This window comes from Mirounga angustirostris, unplaced genomic scaffold (genome assembly GCF_029215605.1).
Source record: "Mirounga angustirostris isolate CCGP_5_RB_7025 unplaced genomic scaffold, mMirAng1.0.hap1 SCAF_4, whole genome shotgun sequence".
Taxonomy (NCBI): Eukaryota; Metazoa; Chordata; class Mammalia; order Carnivora; family Phocidae; genus Mirounga; species Mirounga angustirostris.
Window position 1 is genome coordinate 94,799,747 of NW_026991712.1, and position 23,644 is coordinate 94,823,390.

General features: G+C 36.6%; 1 protein-coding gene across 6 annotated transcripts in view; it reads left to right on the forward strand.

Moving 5' to 3' along the window:
• TRIM33 (tripartite motif containing 33) overlaps positions 1-23,644 on the forward strand; it is a 145,366-nt gene that overhangs the window by 76,561 nt on the left and 45,161 nt on the right. For all 6 annotated transcript variants that reach the window (XR_010410780.1, XM_064588594.1, XM_064588595.1 and 3 more), the window contains exons 5-11: positions 4,249-4,365; positions 7,091-7,205; positions 9,516-9,662; positions 10,167-10,284; positions 11,666-11,940; positions 12,759-12,923; positions 17,097-17,297. Coding sequence is in view for 5 of the 6 variants with exons in the window: in XM_064588594.1 (XP_064444664.1) it covers positions 4,249-4,365; positions 7,091-7,205; positions 9,516-9,662; positions 10,167-10,284; positions 11,666-11,940; positions 12,759-12,923; positions 17,097-17,297 (1,138 nt within the window). In the remaining variant the exon portion in view is untranslated. The remainder of the gene's footprint in view (positions 1-4,248; positions 4,366-7,090; positions 7,206-9,515; positions 9,663-10,166; positions 10,285-11,665; positions 11,941-12,758; positions 12,924-17,096; positions 17,298-23,644) is intronic.

Sequence of the window (23,644 nt, forward strand, 5' to 3'; positions counted from 1 at the left end):
ATCAAAAGCACAGAAAGTCTGGGCACCTGTGTGGCTCAGTTGGTTAAGCGACTGCTTTCGGCTCAGGTCATGATCCTGGAGTCCCAGGATCGAGTCCCGCATCGGGCTTCCTGCTTGGTGGGGAGTCTGCTTCTCCCTCTCACCACCCCCCCGCCGCCTTGTGCTCTCTCTCTCAAATAAATAAGTAAAATCTTAAAAAAAAATTTAAAAAGCACAGAAAGTCTTACCTAGCCTGCCTATCCTAACTAAATCATGGGCATCTGTAATTTTTACCTACACATTTTGAAATACTGAATATAACTCACTGTGAGTTGAAGCCCAGGTTAAGAATCACTTCTACTTCATATAAAAGATTAACACCTAAGAGAAGGCTTTCATGTGTTTACATACTAATCAAAATTATATTTTATTATTTTTATATAAATTTGGCAAAGGGACAGGTTTTTTTTAAAAGATTATTAAAAGATTTTATTTATCTGACAGAGAGAGACAAAGCGAGAGAAGGAACACAAGCAGGGGGACTGGGAGAGGGAGAAGCAGGCTTCCCGCAGAGCAGGGAGCCCGAGGCGGGGCTCCATCCCAGGACCCTGGGACTGTGACCTGAGCCGAAGGTATACGCTTAACGATTGAGCCACCCAGGTGCCCCTCAAAATTATATTTTAAAAAAAGATTTATTTATTTATTTTGGAGAGACCTAGAGAGAGAGAGTGGAGGGGGGAGCAGCTGAAGGAGAGGGAGAGAGAAATTCTCAAGCAGACTCCCCATTGAGTTCAGAGCCTGACTTGGGGCTCCATCCCAGGATCCTGAGATCATGACCTGACCCGAAATCTAGAGTTGGGACGCTTAACCAACTGAGCCACCCAGGCGCTCCTAATGGAAATTATACTTAATCCATTTATTCGTTTTTCTTTTTTCTCCCCATTTCTGAAGTATTTCTTTTTTTTTTTCTTTTTTTGTTTTTTAAAGATTTTATTTGTTTATTTGACAGAGACACAGCGAGAGCAGGAACACAAGCAGGTGGAGTGGGAGAGGGAGAAATAGGCTTCCCTCTGAGCAGGGAGCCCCATGAAGGGCTCAATCCCAGGACCCTGGGATCATGACCTGAGCCGAAGGCAGACACTTTAACGACTGAGCCACCCAGGAGCCCCTGGGGTATTTCAACTATAATTTTGATTTGCTAAAAATGAAAATGCAGAGTTATTTATTCTGTTAGCTAGGAGAATCAGAAGTTGTAGCCCGAACTACTTCCACGTTGCTTTTTTGTTGTTCAAGATCCAGTTAGTACTTTTCTCCTAATAATATAATTGAAATTAATCAAGTGAACAGAGACAAATCTGATAATCACTTTTCATTCAATTCCTTAATGGTTCACTATTATTTATTATCTGAATGCAACTTAAGCAAAATGTGCAAGCCTTTTTAGCATCTTGTATTTCTCTACTTTTCTGGTTTTGCTCTCTTTTCCTTAGCCTTGAAAATGACAGATCGCTTCAGAACTATGAACTAATATACATTCAGATTTTTTTTTTCCCCCAGTGGGAGAGCTTACCTCCCTCCCAAGTTTATCCCGAGTACTCTTACTCATCCTTAAACATCCAGCTCAAATGTCAACTCCTGTATAAGGGGAGGAAAGAACACATACTTAAATGTAGGTATATCATAGTGTGTTTGCTTAATACTTGTTCACATGAATCAAGAAGATATTTCTAGAAACAGGATTCCGAAACATTTATTTTGAGGTGAGAAGAGAAATAAATTTGTACAGGGTTAAATTTTAGGAATTAAAATTTTGTGAATTACGATACTAGTTGGCCTTTCTACCAGGTGCCTTTCTATTTACTGACATAATCAAACTCTGTCAAAAGATCTTTCTTCATCTCAATTTAAAGCTCATTGAGTCACAAATGGTAACTGATTAGCATGGTAATCTCATATTCCTACTTCATTTGTACAGATTTAACAAGGTAAAATTTTATTTTTGACATAGAGAAATTGTGGTATATGGAATAAATCAAATGTTTTTCAATGAAATAATGAAATGAAACAATCTTTGGGTTACCTATCTAACAGTAGATAGTTTTAGTTAATTTTGATAGTTTTAATTTAAAATTAAAATACCCACATCTTTTTTTGCTGTTTAATATCTTAAACTATAAAGTGTTATTAGACTTTACATTACAGACAGGGTTTGGGTTTTTTTGTTTTGTTTTGCTTTAAAAATGAATTCTTAAAAATCGTAAAGTGGCCAATTTTATTAAGTATGTTTTACTACAATAAAAAAATTCTTAAAAGCAATGCACAAAATAAAAACCTCAGTTGCTGAATGTTCTCTCTTATACCAGTCCTCATATTGCCGTACATTTTGCCTTATACTGCCCTCCATTTTTCCTTTACCTCTTGAACCTGAGCACTAAGTGAACTTTTCCTTTATCTTACCAAACTTTCCTCCGCATTCACAACTTTTTAACCTTTTATCCTAAATTTACCTTAAGCGAGACTTTCGCTGAAGACACAGACATCTAGATGCCCATAGTCTTAATCTCAATTTCTGCCTTTAGTGATTTCAGTATCCACATAGACAGTTGTAACTTTGTCTGTATCTTGAGCTCATTTCCAGTGACCTTCTCTTGACCGTGCCTTAGCTAGGCATTTAATTTTTAGGTCATACCATAGACCTTACATTAACTGGAGCATGTAAACTCCCAAATTACCAAAGGTGCTGATCTCTCTGACAGAGTCCATTGTTCAGGCTTGTTTGTGCAGCTATGCCAGCTAGTGTTATATTCTGATACCTTATCTGAGCTACTGTCATAGAGTTCTAGCTAGTCATCCTGTTCTCTCTTCTTCGGGTTTATCTTTTATATTTCTGTCTGACGATTTTCCTGGAACATAAATCTGATTATTACATCTTGGTTAGAATTTTTCAAGGGTTTCCCATTACTGAGAAGGTAAAATCCAAACATTAGCATGGCATACCCAGCCTTTCACAGCCTGATTCTGGATTTTATTAATTATTATCTCATATTTTGACCTTTGCCTGGCTTTCTTTGGCTAAATTGAAGTCTTTGTAGTTCCCTAAATATGCCTCTGTATTTAGCATATGATACTACTATTCTGACTTTACTGTGAAGCTTTCGTTGGTATTAAGGCTGTGTTCTTATTGCAGACTATATGTATCTCCATTATAGTTCTTATCACAGTATGGTATCATTTCATATGTGTGCCTATTTATTACAAGAATATGAACAATAATGGATTTTTCTTACTCATGTATCCCTAACATACAGAAGAATCCCAAAAATATTTGTTGACTTAATGAACAATTTACACAAAGGAACTAAAACTAGGAAAGAAAACCATTCTACCCTCCTAGTAGCCAAAGAACTGTAGTCTTTACTCTCAAGTGTAAATTTTCACACAATAATATTAGGAAATAATAAACACCACTCATGTTGACAAAGTTACAATAAAACTGTTGTTGGTGAATTTTAATTGGTTCAACTCTTGGAAAAATTTGACTAGTATGGAGCGCTGAAAATTGTTTCAAATGGTGATTGTAAAGACAAAGAAAAGTCAGATGTAAAATTGCACATACATTCTATATACTTGTATTTTGGAATACGGAATAAAAAGGCTAAGGAATATATATTACAGTGGTAGTAGTGGTTTTATGATGTTAAAACTAGGGGTAGTTTCCCCACTTTGGAAAGTATTTTCTATAATTTATATTTTATGATTTAAAATGTATACAACTTATTCCAATATTTGGATTTTTTAAAAATGTAATTCTGAATCAAAATCCTTATGTAAGAGCACTTGAACAGTTTTTAAGTTAATTTTTTTAGTCTTACAAAATGGCTTCTCAGGCTCAGGTCAGAAGGAAAGGGATTGGTAATTAAAAGTTGCTGTTGAGGTAAGGTATGTGAGGGCAGCATAGAATGTCCATTATTTGAGTAAGGTCTTAAGTTTGAGTCATGTAGCAATTCATTTTAAGAATTTTAATAGTAAATTTTCAGGGCGCCTTGGTGGCTCAGATGGTTAAGTGTCTGCCTTCGGCTCAGGTCATGATCCCAGGGTCCTGGGATCGAGTCCCACACCGGGCTCCCTGCTCCTTGGGAGCCTGCTTCTCCCTCTGCTTCTCTCTCTCTCTCTCTCATGAATAAATAAATAAAATCTTTAAATAAAAAAAAAAAAGAATTTTAATAGTAAATTTTCCATTCTAAATGTAGTTTTTGTTTTTGTTCTAAGATACCAGTTTTTGGAAGAAGCTTTTCAAAACCAGAAAGGTGCAATTGAGAATCTACTGGCTAAGCTTCTTGAGAAGAAGAATTATGTTCATTTTGCAGCTACTCAGGTGCAGAATAGGTAAGTGTGTTGCCTTAAAACCATAATTTCACTTTACGAATTAATAAACACAATAGGTCCAGTTTACTTGTGTTTTCCTTCTATATTATATTAAACATATATAGAAAACATTTTTGGAAGGGTAAATCATATAAGTTTGAGTTTGGATTATAATATTTGTTAGTTGAGTAAGATTTAATTCAAAATTTTGAATACTCTTAAGATACATCTTTGACTATTTTATAATCAACAAAACTCTAGACTCTGTAAAGCCTTAAATAACTGTAAAAAGCAATTAACACGTAGAGAGTTGAATTACAAATTTTAACTATGTGGGAGACATAGTATGGAGGAGAGAGTATGAAGAATGGTGGGTAAATTTACCTTCTCATCTGTAAAACAAGAGTTAAAATAAATACCACTTCTCTTAATAGTGTGATTATAAGATGAATGTATAGCACAGCTTGTGGCACATAGCAGACCCTCAGATTTTAACTGTTACTATTTATCAATAATACCATCAGTATTTAAAAATTTTATTCAGGTTCATTTCTAAATGAACTAAATTTATTGGTAAGGCAAGTTGGAATAGGTTCCATAAATGAGTACATTAACAAGGTCAGGACTCAGTGTAGAAAGATGAACACTTGGAGCCGGCATAATTAAAATCTGTATATTCCTGAAGGTGTGAATAGGGTTAATAAGTATTTATTTTTCAGTTTCACAAATATTGAGGCTTTTAGGTACTTCTAGAATGTTGAAGTTAATTTATGATGATTACAATGATTAAAAATGACAATAGATACTCAAAAGTATTAAATAGATGAATGAATAGTACATTATATATTAGACCATAAGGTGGTAGAACTTCCATCTTAACTTTCATCTTACGAAGTGATACCAAAAGCAAACAAAGGCTGTTCTGAGGTTGTAGATGTAACAATGCAGTTGACCCTTGAACAACGTGGGTTTGAACTGTGGGGTCCACTTACATATTTTTTTCAATAAATATAACATTTTCTTTTCTCTAGCTAACTTGATTGTTAATATAGTATGTGATACATACAACATGAAATGTGTTAATCGGCTGTTTATGTTAGCAGTAAGGCTCCTGGTCAACAGTAGGCCACTAGCTAAGTTTTTGGGGAGTCAAAAGGTATACATGGATTTTTTACGGCATGGGGGTAGGTGCTCCTAAGCCCCACTTTGCTCAAGGGTCAGCTGTATATACCTACACTAATATGTTACATAAACTATTCATGGATGGTTAATTGTTATGAAAATGTCAGGATGTTTTAGTGATACTGCTATGTTGTGGGTGATATTGGAGAAGTTTGGTAGCTACCTTCTCATAAATAACAGATGAATATCCTTTTCAGAGAAAGGATAGTGAGTTGATTCATATGGCGTCCCATATTTTTGTACAAATGTTTTGTACATATTTTATATATGTATTTCTGAATCTGTGTAGAGAAGGAGAACAAGAAGTTTATGTGTTATAAAATTGCAGAGGGTTGGGGAGACTAATGATTTCATCTCCAATAAGATTTTTTTTTAAAGTATTGAAATCTCTGATAATACTTCCCTTTAGACACATTCTTTAATGACCTATCTCCATTTTTTAATGTACATTGATTTCTTTCTTCACAATTGAACATATAGTAGACATCCTTAAATCTAATGAGAATCTGACTATGGCTAACTGTTCTCTGCTTTTAGTTTGCTTAATGATTTTAGTCTTTGGCTGAATCATTTTAAGTTGGAATCTTACATTATCAATAGTAATTAGCACGCTTATTTTTTAAAAAGACATCTTCTACACACTTTAATAAGAACAGAATTGAATAAAATTTTCAAATAAGTGCCCAAACATGCGCTGATGTATAGACAAAGGAGGGAAAATTACACTATAATTACTCAGATTATATTAAAGTTACTCAAATTTGAATTGGGCAAATAAAAGATATTTTAGAGGTTGAAAATATGGATAATAATTTGTAAAGAAGTAGAATGTAAAAGTTGAAGGCTGCTTTCTTTGATTGTTTAACATTTTACATATTTATATTGGTGGGACCCCCCGCCCCCAATGAAATAGGTATCAGCTATTTCATATCTGCAACCAAAACTTTTCATTGCCAAAATGGGAGCTTATACCTATTCTAAAACATCTGACAACTCTTTTACAAAGTTGATTGAAGTTGTTTTATACCCTTAATTCTGTACAGTAGGAAAACTGTTTTGAGCAGAACCTAAGGAAGGGGGGGGGCGTGTATCAGAACCCACATATGAAGTGGTTAAGTTGTAAGAGAAAATAAATGCTTCTAAGTTTAATTCCTGTTATTTCAACAGATAATTACTGTTTGCAACATTGTTCTTTTGCACATTGTTCTTGAAAAGTATTAAGTAGATCCAAGGTGCCAGATTTGACACTAGACAACAAATGTTGATGTCAAATGTTTATATATCACATTCAGGTCATAGGAACTAAAGGAGATTGCCATCTAGACTAATAAACTAGCCTTTATGAACTTAATTTAAAATTACTAAATATTCCGTTCTTTGTATAAATAACTTGTTTGGACCAAATTGAGTGCTCAGGTCTACCGAAACATAAATTGTACATTTTGACAAAGGTTTAATTTTAATTACTCGCTTTAAGTGCCCAGTTGGATGAATTTCTGTAACCGTTGATGATTCAGACACATAGGATAAGTTGATAACCTAATGATGCATTTCTCTTATTCAGGATAAAAGAAGTAAATGAGACTAACAAACGAGTAGAACAGGAAATTAAAGTGGCCATTTTCACCCTTATCAATGAAATTAATAAGAAAGGAAAATCTCTCTTACAACAGCTAGAGGTACGGTTCAAAGCCAAAATAAAACAAAAACTGCTTCTATTGCTCTTTAGCTGTTTTTAATGTTTATTGAAAGCTCTTTTAGATTGGTTGGGGGGGCATGGAAGTTAAAGAAAGTTAAAAACATTTTTTTATTTCATTTTCTTTTGGAAAATAGAGCTTTATTGAGTTAGTTAATTTGCAGCCCAATTTAATAATACTGATTTTAGCTGTATAAATTAGGAGATAGTGTTGTCCTCTTAGGAATGAAAGAATTATTACTAAAATGTTATATAAACTAAGACAAAGCCAACCTGCTACATCCTCCCCACCCCCCAAGATAGGCCCTCAATTTAACTATTACATGTGAATGTATATTGGGAGTCTGCTTGAGTCCTTTGTGTGTTTCACTTTATTTTAAAAACATTCCATAGTTTTGCTAAAAATGCTCATTTTGAAATTTATAAACTTTAAATTTACTGATAATTTTGTTGTATTGTTTTTTGTTGCATATTTTGAGATTAATATGTAGATATAAATTTCTAGATAAGAATCAGTCAATTTGTGAAACCCAAATTAAGTTTTAAAGAGTTGCCTCTACTGACCACATTTCATTGGTTTTCAAGATTTGGTGCTCTTAAGTAGGCTTAGATGATAACGGGGTTGTGTTTTCTGCACCATTAAATGGTAGCAATTTAAACTATGTATTTGATTTTTTAACTTCCATTACTATTAACCTCACATTTTCCACGTTTTTTTTTTTCTGTTTCAGTCCTTCATAGAACATTGTAGAAATATTAGACACATAGTTACATACAAATGAAAGAAATGATGTTGGCAGTGCTATTTCTGAATTTAGTCTTTTGAAATACATCTTTTTATTGAGACACAGTGGTGAGATTAAAAGTACTCTCGCACATACTGTTAAAGTTGGAGGTCTCTTTCTTGTTGTGCATCCAGCTGATGCATTTAACTCTACTAGATTTTTGTTTTCAAAAGGACTGTGTGAATGGAGAGCACTGAGCAGCAACTATTTTTGATAACCTTTTAAGTTACTGCAAATACATTTTAACTATAGGTCTAAAATAATGTTCTTAAACAGTTTCAAGAATTTTTGAGTGAAAAGATGCCTCTTAATACTGAAATATACAAAAATACGAGATGATAAATCTGCTGCATACTCCTAATATGCTGAATTTAAGCATGTTTTCTAGTGTAAAAATGTTCTTAAACTTTGTAAAACAGGTTTTCCTAAGCTTTGTTATAAAGGGATGATTTCCAGGGAAGTTGTGAATCAAGCTTCTATGGTTGAATACTTTTATCCACTGTTTTACATTACAAAATGAGCAACTTGTTTTCTTAGGAAAAAATCTGTCCAATAAATCAAGTTGAGGCTTTAAGAAAAATGGTTAAGTACCAAGTAGATAGGTTGTTTGGCATGCCAAATGTCAAAGTGTATAGGACATCACCTATTGCTTCTAGGAGTTTTAGTTCCCAGACAGTTTAATTTTCCTTTGCAGCATTTCCCCCAAAATTGGTCCTTCAACTCTTACTGACTTTCTTTTTCTTTTATGAACTTTTGTCGTTTTAAGTTTCCCTAACTCTGCTCTTAGAACTTTGGAATTTACGTTTCTCATTTTGTCTAAAGTATTTAAAGGAAGAGATTTTAACTCTAGCCTCATGCTGCACCAGTAGGTGGCACTGGCAAGACAAAATTTTCTTTGGTCTGAAAAGTAGAGTTGAGTATATCATATTTCTAAAGGTCAGCTCATTATGCCATAGATTCTGTGTATTGGATCAGCCTAATAATAGATACTGTTTTTATTTTATTTATTTATTTATTTATTATTTATTTATTTATTTATTTAAAAGATTTTATTTATTTGACAGAGAGACACAGCGAGAGAGGGAACACAAGCAGGGGGAGTGGGAGAGGGCGAAGCAGGCTTCCCGTGGAGCAGGGAGCCCGATGCGGGGCTCGATCCCAGGACCCTGAGATCATGACCTGAGCTGAAGGCAGACGCTTAACGACTGAGCCACCCAGGCGCCCCTAGATACTGTTTTTAATAAAGACATTTTTATCTTCTGAAGGAAAAGAGAGACATCAACTAACATTAATTTCTATATAGGGAATGTCCGTTATTAGCTTAGGGAACTTAAGTTTTAGTTCCGCTTTTGTTAGTGACTTTTCTTTTGATCAGAGACTCATTAAATAATGAGGTGCTTGTCAACTTATCCTAATTTTAAAAAGTAATGTAGGTATTCATTTGCAATACAAGTTGTGAGTTGAATTTTTCATATGGAATTCGTCATTGAATTCTTACTCTGTTTCAGAATGTTACAAAAGAAAGACAGATGAAGTTACTGCAGCAGCAGAACGACATCACGGGCCTCTCCCGGCAGGTGAAGCATGTTATGAACTTTACAAACTGGGCAATTGCGAGTGGCAGCAGCACAGCACTACTGTACAGCAAGCGACTGGTGAGACACAGAGTTTAGTATATTTATGGTCTCTAGGTGGACTCTACTGAGATACGTATATTCAGTGAATTGCATTTGGGTAAAGTGTACACTTTGCATTTTTTGCAAGTGTAACCACCGCCACGTTAAGATACGGCAAATTTCCGTCACCCACAAAAGTGTCCTTGTTCCCCTCTGCTCCTGACCGTAGGCAACCATAGTCTGATTTCTCTCACTTTCTGGAATGCATACGAATGGAATCATACAGTATTTACTGTCCTGAAGATACCTAATATCGTAATGTACCTAGTAGTTTATCACCATCGGAATGTAGTTTATCACCAGAAATGTCAGAAGTTCAAGCATGTGCTTTTGATTGCTAATATAGATAGCCGTTTAAACACATACTGTCTCATCTGAGATTGATATTGTGGGGCTACATGAGCTTTTTATGTCTCTGTCATGTATGTTTTCTCAAGTGATCCTTATAATTTTTAAGACTAATGTGAATTTTTCCCCTTTAAGATTACTTTTCAGTTGCGCCATATTTTGAAAGCACGGTGTGATCCTGTGCCTGCTGCTAATGGAGCAATTCGTTTCCATTGTGATCCCACCTTCTGGGCAAAGAATGTAGTCAATTTAGGTGAGAAATAATTAGTTTTATGAATGTAACTGGGTACACTGAATTAGGAGGAGAAAACCTCTAAAGCAAATTTTAGATACTTGAAACTTCACTCTAACATGTAAACTTCTTGGAAAATATGTTCCTCATTGGGAACTCGAGCTATGTTCATGACATCTTTAAGAATGTTGAGCATCTCCTCTGTGTAGATTTTAAAAATGTGTATCATTGCTAACTTTTCCCCATCTTTTAAAATTGATAATGACTGCTTCATGTCAAAAACTTAGCAAATGGGGTTTCATTCTCTGGAAGAATTTATTAGATGCTTAGTAGTTTGTATATAAATTTAGTACCAAATTGTCCACTAGAGGAGGACCTCCAGGATACTGATGTGTCTGAAAGTCATGTACTGAGGAATGTTTGAAAGATAAGAGTAGCTCTTTTCCACACGGAAGAGAAATGGACTTCAGTCTAGTTACTCCACAGTGTGGACCTGCGGACCATAGGTGAAATTTACAAGAGACAGACAAACAGCTCAATTCACAACAAAGGCCAAAAACTTCCCGACAATTAGAATTGTCTACAGATGAGTGAACTCACTTTCAAAATAGTCAGATCCTCACTATTGGAAGTTGTAAAAGCAGAGGTGGATGGCTTTCTGTAAATAAGTAATATTTGTGTATATTAAAATTTGGTTATAGCCTTAGATCGGGCATTGGCAAACTGTGTGTGGCATGGTAGCTGAGTTTGTTTTTTACATTTTAAAGGGTTGTAAAAACAAATGAAAATAAAAGAATATATGATAGATCTTACGTGGCCTGCAAGGCCTAAAATACCTGACCCATTAAAGGAAAGGTTTGCCAGCTCTGCCTTATATCAAACCTTCCTAAAATTTGCTTTCTATTCCTAGAAAACACTGGGCTCAGTAAGAGGCAAGGAAAATTGTCATTTTTAGCGACGTAAGTGGTTAAACGTCCATGTTTCCACAGACAGTTTTGGAGCAGTGTCCTACTCTGCCCTGTAGACTTCGGAAATTCAAAGGCAGATGGCATCAGCGTTAGCAATCTTAGGTATCCTTGAGTCTGTCCGGGAGAATTGGTTTTGACTATGTGGGCCTCCTCTCATAGTATCTCTTTCAGATCTTTAATTTTCTGTGCATTTGTGTAAGTAAAGAAAAAGGGCGGGTGATATATTATTCTGAAGACTCAAAGTCAGTTATTTGGCTTTGGACTATGTTTCTGATCTTCATTATCTTTAAACCTAGCTCCCATCTCTGCTGTACTGTCAGAAGCTTTGAGTGCTGATAGTTGTCAAAGGAAAGAGGAAAAGATAGTGACTAATCCACAAAGTAGATGATATAATCATTTATATGCAAATTATTCTCATTTTTTAAATCCTTCAGGTAATCTAGTAATAGAGAGTAAACCAGCTCCTGGTTATACTCCTAATGTTGTAGTTGGGCAAGTTCCTCCAGGGACAAACCACATTAGTAAAACCCCTGGACAGATTAACTTAGCACAGCTTCGACTCCAGCACATGCAACAACAAGTGTATGCACAGAAACATCAGCAGTTGCAACAGATGAGAATGCAGCAACCACCTGCACCTGTATCAACAACAACAACAACAACACAGCAGCACCCTAGACAAGCAGCCCCACAGATGTTACAGCAACAGGTGAGCATTATTACATCATGACATTATTGACAAATTATGAAGGCCTCAGGATTACACTCTGTCCTGTATGGATGAATTACACATTTCAACGTTACTAGCAGGGACAAAGTTCAAAGGTTAGATTTTAAATATTTGCTCTGGGTTTGGCAGGGATTTGGGGGAGATGTGAGGAAGGGTATTAAATAAATACTTACCATGGGAAACAAAATTAATTCACTAGTACTATGGAGGAGCACAAGATTTTATCCCTCCATACCAGGTATTTTTTGTTTTCTGCATGTGGTTTTGGGCCAGAGGGACAGATAGTTTTTGCCTAGGATCTGATAAGTGCTTATTTATTTATTTATTTCATTTATTTATTTATTTAAGAAGGGGGTGGGGGAGAGGAAATCTGGAGCAGACTCCACACTGAGTGCAGAGCCCCACCTAGGGCTTGATCCCACGACCCTGAGATCACAACCTGAACCGAAATCAAGAGTCGGACGCTTAACCGACTGAGCCACCTAGGCGCCCCAATCTGATAAGTTCTTTAGGCATTTGTTCAAATCATTTCCATCCCTGTATCTCTCCTGATCTCCCCACCCCCATCCAAATCAAAACCATTAATCCAGGGTTGGATAAGTTAATGTTAATAGGCTATAAATACACACGTGTATTGAGAGGAAGGGATTGGGGCTAGAGATGGGGAGAATGTGACTTATACTTTTTATTTTATGCCCTTCTGTCCTGACAGAATGATTTTTCCCATAATATTTTATAATTGCAAGATATATATATAACAAATATTATTACATAAATGCAATTTCTGCTTTTTGTAGCCTCCGAGATTGATCAGTGTGCAAACAATGCAAAGAGGCAACATGAACTGTGGAGCTTTCCAAGCCCATCAGATGAGATTGGCTCAGAATGCTGCCCGAATACCAGGGATACCCAGGCACAGCGGCCCTCAGTATTCCATGATGCAGCCACACCTCCAAAGACAAGTATGCCTAGAGTTACATTTGTAAGAATCATACAATTTTAAAACTAAAAGACATCATTCTTCTTAATCAGTTGGGGGGGCGTGCTGTGTGACCATTGATACCTTTGAGAATTTGATTAATGCTGTGTATTTTCTTGTCCCAGAAAAATACACATACACATGAATTCAATTTTAAGAGCTTCTTTAATGACATTCAACCCATTATATCCTGTGGGTTAAGAACCCTAGTCCAGCCAATTCATTTTATAGAGGTAGAAAACACAGGAGCTTGTTATTTATCCACAGTCACAAGAGGTAATGGTAAAGTCAAGATTAGAACCTTAGTTTGCTGAAATTGTTCCTCTACTCTTTTAATGAGGTGTTTGGAACCTAATCTATAAAAAGGATTTTGAAAACAATAGAGCTACGCTATATGTAATTTATTTATTTATTTTTTGCCTCTCTTTGCATATTTTTCTTTTAAGGATATAGATGTGCCTACTCTTAAAAATAAATGTATTTAGAAACATGTTTTCTAATTTTTGCCTGAATAGGTTATATTTGAATAGGAGTTAGGATTATACAATCAGACTACTTTTACATGTGATTTTTAGTTATAAAAGAATAAAGTTCATTTTATAACTGCTACAGTGATATTTCTCCTAGCGTGCTTTAATGGCCCTCAGAATGACTTGGCGGGGGAGGGGGGTCCTTGTCAGAAATAGATTCTGAGCCATAGTTACTGAATCAGAATTTCTAGGAGTGAAATACTCAGAAATATGTGAATTTTTACTTAACTTTCAGATCAATCTGCATACTGAAGTTGAATCAACAGTCCCAGAGCAGTGGTCCTTCAACTTTTAGGCCCAAGTATCTCTGGAAAGACTTGAAAAAAATGCACTCCCTCATGTTTACAGTTGACACTTAAAAGTTCCATTATAAACTTAAATTTAAATGGTTGCCGAGGACGTATTTTCTGGCATATTGTAAATATTGACATTATAAAGTAAAACCCTTATATCATTCTTGTAGACAAATCCATTAGAATCCCAAATACCATAGCAAGCTCTTTTTTGAAAGTCAAAATTTTATTCTGTCTTTCTCCTTGGACTTGAATTGGACTTGAATCTTCTACTCTCTCTACAGAATTTTATCTTAATATACTTATGTTTGATAGACTTATAGATTAGTTAGTTGCAGTTTTCTGTGGGAAAAATGTCTCTCAATTTAAAAATTCTTAAATTTCCAGCAACAATAAGACTATTATTAAGCTTAAAAAGATTTTTCCTGGACCAAATTTTCATTACAATAACTCCTATACAATTGTTTAAACAACATAAATATATTTACATGATTTAAGAGTATTAGGAAACATAAAAAGTAAAATTCTTTTAGGTATACATTTCTTTATGAGATAGGAAAAGCCTTTTCCCCCTTCCTATTCATTTATATATATTTGTATGTCTGTTACTTATTAGAGTAAGTTAGAATTCAACATTAATTTTTATTAGTTTTTTTTTTTTCTCATGATCCTCGGGAAATTTGTTCACAAAATCATGTATCTGGGAATTAAAAGAAATTTCTCATGTTCCTCAGTTGTTTAAACTTTTGTAGGTTATAAACTAAAACTCAAAATGAGCTGTCAATACTGTTTTATCAGTCTTTTTATCATTTGACAGTTTCTTTGGGTCTTTTTTTTTTTTTTTTAAGAGTTTATTTATTTGATAGAAAGAGACACAGCAAGAGAAGGAACACAAGCAGGGGGAGTGGGAGAGGGAGAAGCAGGCTTCCCGCGGAGCAGGGAGCCTGCTGCGGGGCTCGATCCCAGGACCCTGGGATCATGATCTGAGCCGAAGACAGACGCTTAACCGACTGAGCCACCCCGGTGCCCCTGGGTCTTTTGTTTTTGTTGATCATCAGGTATCAGAACCCACTTAGAGATCTGTTACCAGGTTTTTGAGCTGGGCACTTTTTCACCAGCTTGACACTCACCTTTGCTTGTCTTTCCACAAGTATTTTCTGCCCCTGGGACGGTGTGCTAGATAAGATGAGGATCCAGTCAGAGCTGTGCTGTTCTGAGGCTGGGGGAGAAGCGTAGTAGTGAAGGAAGAAGAGGAAAGCCTGTAGACTCTGGCACATTCCTAGGGAAATCGGGTTTTCTTTAGAAAAAATATATATAAAGGTTGAAGAAATGGACATTAATTTCTTTACAGCTGTTAATATACCCATGTGCCCGTTAGAATGTGGAAAGCCCTCAAGTATTGCCAGGAGGCAGGCACACCCTTTGGAAGAGCACAGAAGCTGCAGAATCAGGCTTCAGGGCTCCTGCAGAAATCACTGGATGTTAGAATTTTATATGTTTAAATTTCTAATGATTTGTTGATACATGTATAATTTGTTTCCCAAAGATTTTTTATCCATATTACCTTAAAGATGATCCTCCTAATGGTCCCTCACAATGAGACAAGTGAGGTATTAGCCACATTTCTAAATTACTGAGATGTGATTTGCCTGAAGTCACAGAGTATTATAATCAGGAATTGGTGTCATATTTCTATTTGTACATCCATTGTTTTTTTCCTACCTTATCAGTTATACAATGTACAACTACACAATTTTTTTCACAATTATTTTTATTTTTAAAAAGACAAAAGAGTTAAAGAGGACTATAAATAGAGCAGTGGCTTTCCTGGTCTGATGTTTGAAAACTTTGGGGGCTTCCAGATCATCTATTTATATACATCTTTGTTCTGAAATAACATCATATCACCAGGTTGACAGGTTGAAAATTATTGGCAAGTCTGCCTTTTCCTAATACTACACAAAAATGAGTAGGAAAATGAGAAGCCTAAGTTTGAATTATGATTACTTTTTTGTATAAGTTGGAGAAGGCTTACTCTTTTTTTTCCAGTTTTATTGATTAATGATTGATGTACATCACGTTATAAATTTAAGACTTAACAGCATAATGGTTTGATTTACATATACTGTGAAATGATTGCTACAGTAGGTTCTGCTAACATCCATCATGTTATATAGATAACAATAAAAATAAAAGAAACAAATTTTTTTTCTCCTTGTAGTAAGAACTCTTAGCATTTACTTTTTTTTCTTTTCAAATTTTTAATTTAAATTCTAGTGAGTTAACATACAGTGCAGTATTGGTTTCAGGAATAGAATTCAGTGATTCATCACTTACTTACAAAACCCAGTGCTCATCACAAGTGCCCTCTTTAATAGCCGTCCCCCATCTAGCCCATTCCCCACCCACCTCCCTCCATCCACCCTCAGTTTGTTCTCTGTCTTTAAGAGTCTTTTATGGTTTGTTTCCCTCTCTTCTTTTCTTTTTTTCCCCCTCCCATATGTTTATCTGTTTTGTTTCTTAAATTCCACATATGCATGAAATCATACGGTATTTGTCTTTCTTTGACTTATTTTGCTTAGGATAATACACTCTAGCCCCATCTATGTCATTGTAGATGACAAGATTTCATTCTTTTTGATGGCTGAGTAATATTCCATTTGTGTGTGTGTGTGTGTGTGTGTGTGCGCGCGTGCATGTACGTACACCACATCATCTTTAGAATTTACTTTCTTAACAGCTTTCCTATATGTCATGCAATGGTGTTAAAACTATGGTTGTATTGTACATATGTTACATCCCTAGTACTTTTTATCTTACAACTGGAAGTTTGTACCTTTCCCTTTTTGACCACCTTCAGTTCCCCCTTCTTCCATCCTCCGCCTCTGGAAACCAAGTCTGAACTGTTTTTCTATGCATTTGTTTTTGTTTTAAGATTCTGCATATAAATGAGATCATGCAGTATTTGTATTCCTCTGTCTTCCTTCACTTAGCATGATGCCTTCAAGGTCCATCCATGCTGTGGCAAATGATTGCCTCATTTTTTATGGCTGAATAATACTCTGTTCTGTATACAAACACACACATACATATTTTATACATAGACAGACACCCACATACACACCACGCCTTCTTTGTCCATTCGTCTGTGCATGGACACAGGTTGCTTCTGTGTCTTGGCTATTGTTAAGATAGTGCTTACTTCTTTGTTTCTCAGTCACAGATGTCAAGCACTTAATGTATCTTTCCTAACCTAAAAATTGTTGTGAAGGTATAGTTCATATTAGGATATCTTGGCAGATCAAGTAATGATAACATCTTTTTTCCTAACAGCACTCAAACCCAGGGCATGCTGGACCCTTTCCTGTTGTGTCGGTGCACAACACCACAATCAATCCAACCAGCCCTACTACAGCTACGATGGCAAATGCAAATCGAGGTCCCACGAGCCCATCTGTTACAGCAATAGAGCTAATCCCCTCAGTCACCAATCCTGAAAACCTTCCATCACTGCCAGATATTCCACCCATACAGGTTTGTATTTAAGTTGAATGAGAGATTTAAAACCTCATGTTATCAATTAGGGAGTTAAGGGTATACCTATTCTTCTCTTTTTTCTTCTTCTCTTCTTTTCTCTTTTCCTTTTTCAGGAGCAACGTGTTTTAAATTTCCAAAGAGTAGAGTATAATATTTGATTTTTAGAAGTCATGTGTGCTAAAACTGGCATGCCTCAATATATTAAAGCTATAAGATATCAGCTTTGCTAATCTTTCTGCCACTTGCCAGCAGACAAACCTTGTGTTAGATAAAGCACTCGTGCTATAAGTTTGGATCCCAAGAGGAGACCTAGGACCAAAATGTGGTCATATTTGCCAGTCTTCTGTTAGGTCTAAAAGGGATGGTGTACCCCTTTTGCAAACAGGTTGGTCTAAGAAAGGAAGAAGTTGGAAAGTCTAGATATCAGGCACTTGGTGGAGGTGGTGCATACTGAGAGAGAAAGTGATGGTGAAGAGTAGCTTCTGAGACTTCTGTCCCTTTCACCTGTAGCATTTTCCTGAAGAAAAAGATCTTGCAGTGCCTTCTAAAATTTCATGAATTCATTTGAATTAAAAGCATTTTATTAAAAAAATTTTGGGGGGCGCCTGGGTGGTTCAATCTGTTAAGCATATGACTTGATTTTGGCTCAGGTCATGAACTCATGGTCCTGAGATTGAGCCCTGCATCAGGCTCTGCGCTGAGCGTGAAGCCTGCTTGGAACTCTCCCTCTTCCTCTGCCCCTCCTCCCTGCATGCTCACTCGCTCTCTCACAAATAAATATTTTTTTGATGCAGCATACAAACTACTTAATATAAAAGTAATAGACAAAGTCAAATAGATGCTTATTATTAAGAGAAAAACTGACTAGAAGAAATTTTATCTTAAACACCTGGCTGGCTCCATCAGTGGAGCTTGCAACTCTTGATCTTGGGGTTGTGAGTTCAAGCCGCACATTGGGTATGGAGGTTACTTTAAAAAAAATCTTTAAAAAAAACTACCTTATTGTAAATTACAGTTAAATTTAACTGAGCTCTGTTGCTGTGAAGAATACAACTCGTGCACAGTTATGAATGAATGATTTGTACATTTTTCAGGTATTCACTGAATACTACCTTACATACACATATATATTAAATTTGAAAAAGGTTTAATTAAGGATCCCCAGATATACTTCATTTTTGTTGATATTTTGGAAGAGCTTGTTTAAGAGAACAGTCTGTGATTCTGGCTTATGAATTGTGAAATGAACCCGGCCTAGACTCTTTGGGACACCAGATCTCCTCCACTCCTCCCTTCAGACATCAGATGGGTTTTGGGTACTTGTTTGGAAAGTTCTCTGGGTAACATGACGTGCCAGTACTCCTTGTGCTTGTTGAAATACTTGTTCAGGTTGGTAGATCTGCTTGTGGGCAGGGTGGGTGGAAGCACTGAGGCACCAAGAGTGGGCACAGCAGACTGCTTGTCCACATCAAGCCAAGGCAATAACTTGACAAAAAACATTTTATTTATAAGTTTAAATATAACCTTTGAAGTTATGCTGAGTCGTCCTCTCATGCATTGTATGAGTTACTCAGAGTCAAGGGTCACCATGGGAGCAAGGAGCAGTTAAATTACTAAGACACTGGGGCCCTTGATCGCATTTTAGTATTTTTATGTATTTATTGGATTTTATAAGAGTTTTATTTATTTATTTATTTATTATTATTTTTTAATTTTTAAAGATTTTATTTATTTATTTGACAGAGAGAGACACAGCGAGAGAGGGAACACAAGCAGGGGGAGTGGAGAGGGAGAAGCAGGCCTCCTGCGGAGCAGGGAGCCCGACGTAGGGCTCGATTCCCAGGACCCTGGAATCATGACCTGAGCTGAAGGCAGACGCTTAACGACTGAGCCACCCAGGCGCCCCAAGAGTTAGTTTTAAAGGATGTTTCTTTAACTTCAAAATTGTTTCAAAATCACTAACTCATTGTGAATTCTCTTAATCTTATTGCTTCCCTAATATTAGGAGAGATCTTTTTTGGCTGAGTGAATAGTAGTTGTTTTGGTGCTGAGAGGAGTGGACAATATAGAATGGGAAATTTGGGAGTATATCTATAAAAAATTAAATTTCTTTTTTTAAGACTTATTTATTAGAGAGAGTGCACGCATGAACAGGGGGAGGGGCAGAGGGAAAGAATCTCAAGCACACTCCCTGCTGAGCATGGAACCTGAAGCAGGGCTCCATCCCACAACCCTGAGATCATGACCTGAGCTGAAATCAAGAGTCCGATGCTTAACTGACTGAGCCACCCAGGTGCCCCTAAAAAGTAAAATTTCTAAGTTATAAGCTTATAGTTTACAAAGCATTTTCACAGGCAGTTTATCAGCTTAATATGTAAAACCATCTTGTGATAATGTGATACCCCTATTTGATGGATGAGAGAGTAAGAGAGGTTAGTGACTAGTCACCCAGTACATGGAAAAGTTGGAATTCAAAGCTCAGACTCCTGATTACAAGTCTGGTTTTCTTCCCACTATCCATAGAGGTAGTAGGGAGATAGTTCCGGATTGTAGGCCTGGAAAGGTATAGTATTGAGAGGATTTGGGCAATGAGGGAGAGGTATGTGTAGTGTTAGAAGAATCATTTGAGGTTTGCTAAACACTTAGTATATGCTTAAGTCCTTGGGGATTGAGAATAAGAAGATAAATAAAACTTGGTTCCAGGTCTTAAGAAACTTTCAAAAGGAAAAGGAAAAGAAGTTTGCTAATGTCTTATTTAACATAAGTTGCTAGGCTACTTTGACCTTGGTTTGATGCTTTCTGACAGAGACCAGATGGAGGAAATATAGATGCTACACATCTTTGAAAAGCTGGGCATCATATTAGACTTTCGTTTTTATCACCTGCTTTTAAAAATTGAGATATAATTCACATACGAGGAAGTCCAATTTTTAAAAATGTACAATTCAGTGGTTTTTAGCATATGCACAAGATTGAACCATTACCACTATTTCTAGAACATTTTTATTACCCCAAAAGAACCTATCCATTAGCAGTCACATTTCCCTTTCCCAATCCCTGGAAACCATTAATTTACTTTCTGTTTCTGTGGTTTTGCCTCTTCTAGACATTTTGCATGAGTAGAATTACATAATATTTATGCCCTTCTGTGCCTGGCTTCTTTCACACAGCAGTGTTTTCTAGGTCCATCTATGTTGTAGCCTGCATTAGTACTTAATTCCTTTTTATGGCTTAGTATTCCATTGTATGGATATACCACGTTTGATCATGGGCTCATCAGTTGATGGACATTTGGGTTTCCACTTTTTGGCTGGTGAGGAATATGAACATATTTATACAAGTTTTTGTATGAACACAGGTTATTGGTTCTCTTTGGTAAATTTCTAGGAGTGGAATTGCTGTGTCATATATTGTATAAGCTTTTGAGGAACTCCCAAACTGTTTTCCACAGTGGATGCACCATTTTACATTCCCACCAACAGTGTGAGGGTTTCAATTTCTACACATTCTTACCAACACTTGTTACTGTCATCTACTTTTAAAAGTAGAGGTGGTTACCATGAAAGCACAACTATAGTAAGAAATAGTTAACCAAATGAACCAAGAACAGAAAGGGAAGGAAACCTGTTCCCTCTTAAAGAATCACTTACTTTCTCTCCTATTCTGTAGTTTCCATGTATAGTAAGAAGAAACCTGGCGGAGGCTACACAGGAAGTAGACAAGGTAGCATTAACTATGTAATGCAAATCAGAAGTAAATTCAAAGGCAGTTTTGGATATTTGTTGATATATCTTAATAGTAGTTGTGACAGATCTGAATAGAATTCTCTCATTGTGTTTGCTCTACTGTCCATCTCCAACATAGTGATATAATGCATGTTTGTAATTTCGACTTTGAGGTGATACATGATAAACCTGAATACTTTTGTTTTTTTTTAAAGATTTTATTTATTTATTTGAGAGAGAGAGCATGAGAGGGGAGAGGGTCAGAGGGAGAAGCAGGCTCCCTGCTGAGCCGGGAGCCGGATGTGGGACTCGATCCTGGGACTCCAGGATCATGACCTGAGCTGAAGGCAGTTGCTTAACCAACTGAGCCACCCAGGCACCCATGAATACTTTTTGAATACATAAATGAATATTAGATTCTGCTCAGATTAGATTATAATTAATAGATGTAATATATATATTTTTAAAGATTTTATTGAGAGCGTGTGTGAGTGGGGGGGGGGAAGCAGAGGGAGAGAGAGAAAAAAAAGATTCTCTCCCCCCAAAGATTTTATTTATTTATTCATGAGAGACAGAGAGAGAGAGGCAGAGGGAGAAGCAGGCTCCCAAGGAGCAGAGAGCCCGATGCGGGACTCGATCCCAGGAGCCTGGGATCATGACCTGAGCCGAAGGCAGACGCTTAACCATCTGAGCCACCCAGGCACCCGGGAGAGAGAGAATCTTAAGCAGACTCCACCCTAAGCACAGAGCCTGACGCAGGGCTCAGTTCCAGGACCCCGATATCATGACCTGAGCCCAAATTAAAAGTTGGACGCTTAACTGAGTGAGCCACCCACGCACCCCAATAGATGTATATTCTAAGATTTATTCTTTATAAAGAATTTTTCATATTTGGCATACTTAGTAACTATTTATCTGGATACTGTATTGGATATTATGAAGTTTGGGGAAAACTGCATTTCTGATATTCATATGTAAACTTAAATGTTACGGGATACCCATTTCTGTATGTGCTCTTAGTACTAACTAAATGAATCAGTCTTGGGGCACCTGGGTGGCTCAGTCGGTTAACCATCTGCCTTCAGCTCAGGTCATAATCCCAGGGTCCTGGAATTGAGCCCCGCGTCGGGCTCCCTGCTCAGCGGGGAGCCTGCTTCTCCCTCTGTCTCTGCCTGCTGCTCTGCCTACTTGTGTTCTCTCTCTCTGTCAAATAAATAAATAAAATCTTTAAAAAAATAAAAATAAATGAATCAGTCTTTTTCTCCCCATCTTTACCAATCTGATAGGTAAAAAGATATTATTGATTTCATTTCTTTTGATTACATTTCTTTCATTTGTGTGCTTGGTTGCCTTTTCATAGGTTCATTGATGATTTGTATTTTTTCTGTGGATTGTCTTTTTCCTTTTAATTTCATAGAAATTATACATGCTCAAAGAACATTGATTTAATCAATAAATGAATTAATGTTTTTCCAGTTAGACTTATAACTTTATTAATGCTTACTCTTCATCCGTGTCCAGTGAAACCTGGGGGTTAATGTTGCAGCTAGCATTTCCTTGTTGGGGGCTGTAGTGATGTCATGGGGGCCCTTTTATGTACTTCCAGTTTGCCTCTTCCTAATCTGTCCACTCTTCTAGTGGGCAGGCACAACTCCCAGTACCCCTTAATAGCCTCCCAGTGAGCTACTGCCTGCTATCACCTTCAGCCCTTTATGTTTCTGATGTGAAGTTTTTTAAGGGCTTCAATGAGAAAGGCCTATTTACTTTTTAGGAGAGTCCTCCCTTGCCCTGTGTATGTTGTGACCTGCTTTATTTTGATCATTTTTCTATTGATCCCATTCTACCTTGCTTTAATTTCTATAATTTTCTTCAAAGTTTCTGCTTTGATGACATCCTTTCCTGTTTTGTTTTTTTTAAAGATTTATTTATTTATTTATTTGAGAGAGAGAGCATGAGAGGGAAGAGGGTCAGAGGGAGAAGCAGACTCCTCGCTGAGCAAGGATCCCGATGCGGGACTCGATCCAGGGACTCCAGGATCATGACCTGAGCCGAAGGCAGTCGCCCAACCAACTGAGCCACCCAGGCGCCCCCTTTCCTGTTTTATAACTATGAAAATCAGTGCAATTTTGAAAGGAAAGGAGAACAAGAAGTAAATGTATGTGTTCAGTTTTCTGTCTTGAATAAGTAGATTTGCATAAAAGGTAATTTGCCTCTAGTGGGAAAGAAGCTTAAAAGGGGCAAGTATAGGGGCGCCTGGGTGGCTCAGGTCATGATCCCGGGGTCCTGGGATCGAGCCCCACATCGGGCTCCCTGCTCGGCGGGAAGCCTGCTTCTCCCTCTCTCTCTCCCCCTGCTTGTGTTCCCTCTTTGGCTGTCTCTCTCTCTCTCTGTCAAATAAATAAATAAAATCTTTAAAAAAAGGGGGGGGCAAGTATAGGTACAAGTTAGACCAATAAGCAAGATTGGCAGTTGTTTAAGAATGGTTTGACCACCTCTTATGGAATAGTATAACATTTTTCTTAAGGTAATTTTCATAATTAAATAGTATTTACTGTTTCTTACATAAATATTTTCTATTTCATCATTACAGTTCTTCAATGTAGTTGGGAGGTTTTAAAG